The sequence below is a fragment of the Condylura cristata genome, unplaced genomic scaffold (assembly GCF_000260355.1).
Source record: "Condylura cristata isolate star-nosed mole 26May11 unplaced genomic scaffold, ConCri1.0 scaffold00008, whole genome shotgun sequence".
In the NCBI taxonomy this organism is placed as follows: domain Eukaryota; kingdom Metazoa; phylum Chordata; class Mammalia; order Eulipotyphla; family Talpidae; genus Condylura; species Condylura cristata.
The window spans coordinates 19,751,485-19,759,361 of NW_004567109.1; the positions used below are offsets into that span (position 1 = coordinate 19,751,485).

The following is a 7,877-nucleotide window of genomic DNA, read 5'->3' on the forward strand; positions in this document are numbered from 1 at the left end:
GGCGGGCGGCCGAGGAGCCGCGGAGCCGGGAGCCGGGGACCTCAGACAGCGCAAGGGCGGGGCGTTGCACGCAGGGCGAGGGGAGCGGCGCTCCGCCCCATCTCCCCACTTTGCGGGACAGCCCCCCTCGCTCACTCCCGCCCCCGCCTTGAATCACCGCGGGGGGGGGGCGAGGGGGCGGGGCCGTGACCCATTCAAGCCGGGAATCGGATCCAGATGTTCCCGCGGCGCGTGCAGCTGCATCCTTGCCTTTTTTGGCAAAAAACGTGTGGCCACAAGCGGATCCCGGGCCGCCTCCGCTAATCCTGGGGAAGAGGGGGAAGGGGCCTGAGGGTCCCGGCTCAGCCTGGGGATCTGTAGTGCACGCTCGGCGCGATTTGGGAAGGGCTGTTCGGGGGAGGGCGGCGATTTGCTCCGGGCTGGGAACCCTTTGCCACCACAGCTCCGGCCCGGAACCGCTCCCAAACCCCTCCCTCCCCATTAGGAGGAAAATCCCATCCGCCAGCAGCGGGGAGGCAGGCTAGGCTGGAGAAGGTCCACAGCAGTGGCCGGGGATCCCCTTCCTCCAGAGACTCCACTTGCGGTGTCCCGAAGCTCCCTCCTCTTCCTTGCATGGGAAAATCTGTGCGAGCTCCAGAACTTCCATCTTCGAAGGCACCTTCCTTCCCTTCCACCCCAGAAAAACACACAGAGGCCTGAACTTCCTCACACTGCTTTATTGCAGAATCTGCAAGGGGATGAGCCAATCCCACCGCTCTGCCCATCTCTGGGCAAAATGGAACTAAACTGAAGGAGAAAACACTGCAGACACGGGCTGGGCAGAGCCTTGTATCCTAGGACTGACTCCTCAGCCGGTGAACCTCTGATCTGACGCCCAGGCAGCTCCAGCCCTGGGGACAGGGTGGGGTAGGGAGGGTCAAGTCTGAGTATAGTCCATTTTTGAGAACTTTTCAGGCACCCACAGGAGACCTAAAGTTTCCAGAGTTTAGAGTTGAAGGGCCAGAGTTCAGGCTTGAAGGTTGGGGTCTAAAACCCTGCATTGGGGAGGGGGCTTGATTTGGCAATTGAGGGAGGGGAGTTCTGGATTCCAGGTTTGGGAGGGGATCTGAATTATGGAGGTTCCGTAAAAACAGGTTTGGGCATCCTGGGTCAGGAAGTGCCAGTTCGGAGTGGGGAGGCTGAGTCCAGAGCCTAGGAGCTGAGTCCCAGAGGTGATCTGGAAAAGGAGTCTTTGTCCTAGAGGCCTGGTTTGGGAGGGCCTGGGCCCAGGGCCCTTCTCAGGGCCCTGCCTGACTGCAGCCCTGGCATAGCACTTGGTCTCCATCTGGCACGAAGCCTTGGCCCACCAGGGAGGTGGAGCAGCGGGCGCAAGAGAAGCAGCTGTGGTGCCAGTGGCGGTCTTCAAAGGACACATACTTGCCTCCACCGAGTCCTGGAGGGAGGCTGGAGGTTAGCTCGATGGACCTAGAGGCGGCCCTGCCCCTTGGCCTCTCCCAACACCAGGCCCGTCCCTCCCCTGCACCCTACCCACACTGTTCTTTGACCCTCATATCCCACCTGTGATGGGGCGTTTGCAGCTGCTGCATTTGGGTGCAAAGAGTTCTCCAAAACAGGCCACGCAGTAGGGATCTTCATCCCGGGAGGTGAACTGCTGCCCCGCCAGGGGCGTCTGGCATCCAGTGCAGACCAGACACTCTCGATGCCAAGGCTGGTCTCGGTATGTCACGCCACCCTGTGTCAGCGTCTATGGGGGCAACATCTGTCAGCAGAGGGGAGTGAGGTTTCCCACCCTAAACAGAACCTAAGCCCCGACCCATGAGAGCGGTGGAAATGGGCACCCCCTCCCCACTGGCCCAGCCCCCACCTTGCTGCAGCGGGCGCAGCGAGGAGCAAACTTGTTCTCATAGCAGGGCACGCAGTAGTGGGCACCCTTGTCGGGCACAAAGGACCGGGAGCCCAGCGGCTGCTCACAGCCGCTGCACAGGAAGCAGTGCTCATGCCACGTCTGGCCTCCATACTCCAGCTTCCGGGACCCTGCGGGGAACAGGGGTCCCACTCAGAGGCTCTGTTCCCAAGCTTCTGAGGGCCACCCTCTGCTGCCCCCCAAAGGAAGGCCCCCCGCTCCCATCGCCTGAGCAGGGTGGTGTCCAGGCACATGCAGTTAGGAGCCCCATATACACTGCACAAGCTGACCTTCCCCCAACACTGGACATGCTGGGCCCCGTAAATGAGACACGAGGATTTGACGTTTGTTAAGTGCCCCTAAGAAGCAGATGCAAGCATCTCAGCACACACCAGGCCTCTGTGCCTTGCGCATGATGTCTCAGGCGCTAAGCCCTTATACACCAGGCATGATGGTTTTAGTGCACACAAGAGACCCCATAGATACCCAGCAACAAGTCCCTGCCCACACAAAGTTCCCAATGCCCCGAACACGAGGGATTCTGGATAAGCCAAGCCCCTGCCTATCCCAGACATGCCATTCTCTACGTGTTCTAGTCTGCGTATCAGTGAGGGCTGTCATACATATGAAGCCCTGTGTATCTGTGTCTGCACTCACCAAGCCCCAGACCCCAGCACGACAGTCTCGGCCTGCTCTTAGCTCCTGCACATACCAAACATGCAGGTCTTCAGACAGATTAAGGTGTGTCTGTCTGCCCGCACATGATAAGCCCCCAGATGTATACCAGACCAGCTGGTTCAGCACTCAATCCTCAGGAAGGTGCCAAGCTTGTCAGTTTCTGCACATGCTAAGATTTCACGTGTGTGCGCCTGGGTGAGCTGTTCCCTGTGCATGCACAGCTCCCGTGAGCACAGAGCTGTGTCAGATCCTGCATACATAGATTTTTCAGAAACATGCTGGGAGTGCAGGTCTTAACCAGACCAGGTCTCCATGGATGGGCCAGAGAGGCGTGCGAGTCACGTGCACATGCAAGAACCTTTCCCAGGTGCCAGATGTGCCAGTCCTACACATGATGAGCTCCCGGGGACATACCAGGCATGACAGTCTCCCCACAGGCTGAGCACTGCGAAGAGAAGGCGCTGCAGTAGCAATCATTGCAGAGCAGCTCGCTGTCCTGGCAGGTGAAGGGCTCATCGGCGAGAGAGCGCTGGCAGCGGCAGCAGCGGAAGCAGCCCTCATGGAAGTGGCGGTCTTCATAGAACAGTTCCTGCAGGAAGCATGGCAGGGGCGCTGGTACCTGCCTCCCCTCCTGGCAGCCTCTACCCACTCCCTGCCCAGTCGGGACCAGTCCTTACCCTTGAGTCATGCCCAATAAGCTGCTGGCACTCGGCGCAGGTATTGGCAAAGGTGTTGTCATAGCAGGGCACGCAGTGGGGACCGCTGTCCGTCTGGATGTATTTGCGGCCGTACAGGGACTCGTTACATTTTGCACAGTCAAAGGCCTCGCTCATGGTGGCTATGAGTCCTGTGAGGGGCACCAGGTGGGGTAGGCTCACCTAGAGGGGCTGTGGCTTAATGCTGTGTTCGAGATCTTTGCATTAAAGAAAAGCAAGAGACCGAGTAGGAAATGCCAGGTCAGAGGAGGTGGGGATGGGGAAGGGGCACTTTGAGAACCCAAGAATCCAACATGTCTATTCCTGTGTTGAGGGTGGGGGTGGGAGGGGGGTGTGTTAAGAAAAAATCAGGAAGCAGAAGTTGTTTTCTTATCTGGGTCCTGGCAGATCTGGGGGGAGAGGGCTTTTCCTGGGTCAGTGACTCATTTCCTGCCCCAGCCTGAGTTTAGCCTTCACTGTCCCTACTGTCCCCAAGGGAGCAAAAACAGGAGCAGGGAGCCCCCCACTTAATCCCGGGTGCACAGCACCCCCACACTCTCCTGGAAGGAATTCCCAGCGAGGGGACCCTAGGGATAGGGGTAAGATAGCCTCTACCCAGAGCTCTGCAGTGAGGAGCTTGGGATGAGAATGGACCCCTCCTTCCCCCTTCCTGCTCCAGGAAACACGAGGAGTGCTCAGGGGAGGCCAGGCAGATGAATGGTGGAAGAGGCTGGTGTCTCACATCAGGTCTCCCCTCCCAGGACAATCGGCCCAGCAACTACTTCAGAGGCTGAGCCTGGGTTTGAGCAGGAAGGAAATCCTACAAGCGGGACACAGCCAAGCTTCCCCAGATCACCCTCTGCGCCCCCCACTGCCTTCCGCAGTGTCTCTGGTCACACCGGCTGGGCAGCCTTGGTCTGTGACATCTGCAGCAGCTGTGGTGGTACAGATGGCCAGATGTCAGGTTCTGCCAGCAACAGGGGCAGAAAATGGGAAATGAGATGCCTGGGGAGCAGAGGGGAGCCGGAAATGGAGAGCATGCACCCCCCTGCCATCGCAGGGAGTCTGGAGCAGCCCCAGATTCTTCCCATCCCGGAGGCCACAATTTCCTTCCCCTCCGCCTGCCTCTCAGCTCTTCTCATCTCTTCTGATTCCTAAGGGTTTGGGGCAGGGGGAGTGAAAGGCAAGGGGGTGGGAGCCACTGAAGACCTTTTCTCCCCAGTCAGTACCCCTCTTGGGTGGGGAGTCAGGCCAGGGGGAGCCCTGAGAGCTGTTGCTGCAGACACCCAGCCCCCACCAAACCTCAGACACTTTCCATTTTCTCAGGAACAAAGCATGTTTGCGGGATGAGGTCATCCACACAGCTGCCTCTGGAACAGGAGCTTGGGGAGCGGGAGGGTAGGGAAGTGGGGTTCCCAGTCCCTTCTCTTACCCCATTCTGATCTCTAGGCCCATTCAGCTCTCCCCACCCCCCAGACACCTCCACCCAGAGACCGCTCTTTGAGGGTTGGGATCCTGGGTGGGTGGAGAGGAACCACCAGGACCCAGAGGAAGGAGATGGTCTCACAGCTGCAGATGAACCTGGGGAGTACAAAGGGTCCCCCCCTTCCCACTACCATCATCAGACCCCAGTAACTGGCCGTCCCCAGAGTCTGCCTTGGCTCAACTTGAAGGAAAAGCCCTACTTTTCTCGGCCACCCCCAGCGGGAAATTCTCGCCAACCAGCACTGCTCTGTTGTGGAGTTCAGACTCCAGGCGCCAGCAGACGCCCTCAGCTTGGAGGGCCCGGCTCCTCTGAAGGCATTGGTGGTGAGCTCACAGCTTCCCTTCTGCAGTGGGGGGGCACCCATATCCCAGAAGCTGGGGTCTCAGAACAAGACCTCTTACTCAGCCCCCTCCCTACAACTCAGGTCTGAGTTTCTTCTGGCCTGGCCCAGCAAAACATCGAGGTTGCTTGGGCAGTCGGCCACTGGACAGCAGGGGGCCACACCAGCTGTGAGTGGCCATGTGTGGAGCAGGAGTGCCCTGGGCCTTTCCCTTCCTGGCTTGGCTGGCAGCAGCAACCACCTTCCCAGGCCCAGGCTAGCCCTGGGCTCCTCCCTCCCCCCTAGGAGTCACCATTCTGAGGAGTACCCCAAATAGGGTATGGGCGTGGCTTCTGTTGCCTTCCCAGAATCCCCTAGTCGTCCCCATCTGTCCAGCTGGGCACTAGTGAGGTCAGAGTGAAGGGCACTATTGAAGGTCCACCTGTCCCTGCCCATCCTACCCCCTCCCTGCCCTTTTCCCTGGCAGGGCTGGGGGAATGAAGGGAGCCAGCCTTGTATTCCTCTATGACTGATGTGTGTGTGGGGACATCTGGGTGCAGGGGAGACTGCCCATCTGCCAGATGGCTCTCAGATCACCTCCATCAACACACACACACCTCTGCCCCCTATGTGGTACCTCCCAGGAATGACTGGTGTGTGGGTGTGGAGTCTCCAGCTGTGAAGCATAACCCTGGGATTGAACCCTTGCCCCTTCACTTACTAAATGGGTGATCTTGGGCAGTCACTTTGGTCCCCGGAACCTGTCTTCCCATCTACTATCCCCAGCCTCCTTGGGAGGTCGTCAGCCTGCAGTGTGAGGACACCTGGAAAGCAGCTTAAGTAGTCAGTAAACAGCAGCTATTAGTGTTTTTATTCTCAGCCCCTCCCTCATCCTGGGGTCAGAGAAGTTTCAAGGCAGGCCTGGGTCAGAGAACTGGCGTAGGATCTGACTTAGCCCTAGGATCTGACTTAGCCGTCTCAGAGCACACCCAGGGTGAGAACGAGGGCACCCTCTAGTTCTACTGGGAGAACTTCAGAGGTCCAGGCGATGGGGCTCACCAGGATCAGCCTTACCCTAGCCACAGCCTTGAGACCCCTCCCACGGGTACTGGGGAGGACATCCAGTCCCTGGGCAGGTGAGGGGCCCTGGAGGTTAAGCCCTGGAGCTTTGCCTCATGGTGGCTCAACTCTGTGATCAACTCTGTGATCAACTCTGTGAGGACTACAGAGACTGTCTGAGACTGAGATTCTCAGGCAGAGACACAGAGCAGAGAAGCATGGGGGCCAGCACGTTCTGCTCTGCAGAGGTGCCAAGATCCAGACCTGGGTGTAGAAACCCAGGGTCTCCCCCAGGAGAGAATGAAAGATCTAGAGACACCAAAAACATAAAGACGGCTGCTGAAACATATAGACGTTCTGCCTCTCATAAAGTGATCTCCTACCATCTTGGATCTGACAAAAGGCAAACAGGCTAGGTAGTGACCCATTTTACAGCTGAGTCCAGGAGCTAGGGGCAGGGCAGGGCATGCCCAAGGTCACTTGGGGATGAGTGAACCCAGGTTCCCTGCCTCCTGGCCCAGACCCCCTTCTTTGTTCTCACCAGAAATGCTGCAGTGGTGAAGGGTGGTCCACATACGAATGCAGGGGGCCGGGAGATGCTGTGTGACACCCAGCCCAGGAGCCCGGCCTGTCTCCCCCACTGCCAGTCCTGTGATGGGAGATACCCAGAAGCCTTTCCAATTACCCATGCCAACCACTCAACCCCTTTGTCCCTCCCCCACCCCAAGGGGGATCCTAGCCAGGCCCCACAGCTGTGAGTCAGGATCACAACAGACCCCTCCTCCAGCTCCCAGGAGTTGACAGGAGATTTAAGGAGAGAAATGGAAATCCACCACCCCACCTCCCTGCTACCAGGCACCAACCCCAAACTCTAAACTCTTTTGTTACGTCCCCCCCCCCCCCAAAGCCTGGGAGTCAGAGCTGTTTAGGGGAAGAGAGAAGTGGAAAGCTGGATCCAGCAGCTGCTCTGGGGACAGTAGAGGAACAGTTCATTCACCCGGGTCCCCCAGGGCTGTGGCAGTGCGGCCAAGATTTGAGTTTAAAAATAAGTTGGGGCTGTCTTGGTGTATGCCTGGGGCTCCCTCTTGATCTCAATCTTACTGTCTCAGGTCCTCTGTCTCATGGGGCTGAGCTGGCGCAAAGTTTCTCTTTCCCTGCATGCTTGCTTCCCAGTCTTCTGGGCCTGTATCTCCCAAGGTCTGTCTTGGAAGCTGTCAATGAGCCTCATGAAAGCTCAGTCTCTGGGTGTCCAGCTTGGCTCCACACAGCACCACTCTGTGTGTCTGTAAGTTGCAGCAACTGTCTTTATGTTTTGGGTGTCTCTCATTCTGTCCAGGGGGTGGGGGGAGACCCTAGATTTCCACCTCTCAACACCCAAGTGTGGGTCTCAGCACCTCTGCAGAGCAGAACGTGCTGGCCACCACGCGTCCCTCCTCTGAGTCTCTCTGCCTGAGAGTCGGTCTCAGACAGTCTCTACAGGCCTCACAGAGTTGGGTCTCCACGAGGCTAAGGGGGCTTAGGCGCCAGGGTCCCTCACCTGCCCCGGGAAGGGCCCGACAGCGTGGTCACTGGGGTCACTGCCAACTTTTTCAAGCACTGCTTCACACGCCTCGGGTTCGTCCCTGCGCCTCGGGCTTGTCTCTCCGTGACTCTACGCCCCAGTCTGCTTCGGGGACCTCCGCAGCCTCCAGTCTGCGCCGGTCGCTGGTGCCGGTTCTCGCTAACCGGGTTTTCTGG

The 7,877-nt window shown here is 58.5% G+C and overlaps 1 protein-coding gene across 1 annotated transcript; it reads right to left on the minus strand.

Annotated features, from left to right (window-relative positions):
- Positions 1–702: 702 nt before the first annotated feature.
- On the minus strand, positions 703–7,849 carry FHL3 (four and a half LIM domains 3). Its single transcript, XM_004678820.2, has 7 exons — positions 7,678–7,849; positions 6,682–6,789; positions 3,259–3,428; positions 2,996–3,170; positions 1,865–2,034; positions 1,558–1,744; positions 703–1,432 (listed from the first exon to the last, which is right to left on the minus strand). Exons 2-7 carry the CDS (start codon positions 6,713–6,715, stop codon positions 1,278–1,280), a joined length of 891 nt encoding a protein of 296 aa, XP_004678877.2. The 5' UTR covers positions 6,716–6,789; positions 7,678–7,849; the 3' UTR covers positions 703–1,277.
- Between the last annotated feature and the right edge of the window lie 28 nt (positions 7,850–7,877).

What these genes read in the sequence shown, in the direction of transcription:
- FHL3 (XM_004678820.2), bottom strand. Translation starts at nt 6,715, where the DNA reads ATGTGGACCACCCTTCACCACTGCAGCATTTCTG. An exon ending in TTATTGGGCATGACTCAAGG is followed by an intron (nt 3,171 to 3,258) that starts GTAAGGACTGGT and finishes TGCTTCCTGCAG; the next exon opens with GAACTGTTCTATGAAGACCG. An exon ending in CTGCAAACGCCCCATCACAG is followed by an intron (nt 1,433 to 1,557) that starts GTGGGATATGAG and finishes GCCTCCCTCCAG; the next exon opens with GACTCGGTGGAGGCAAGTAT.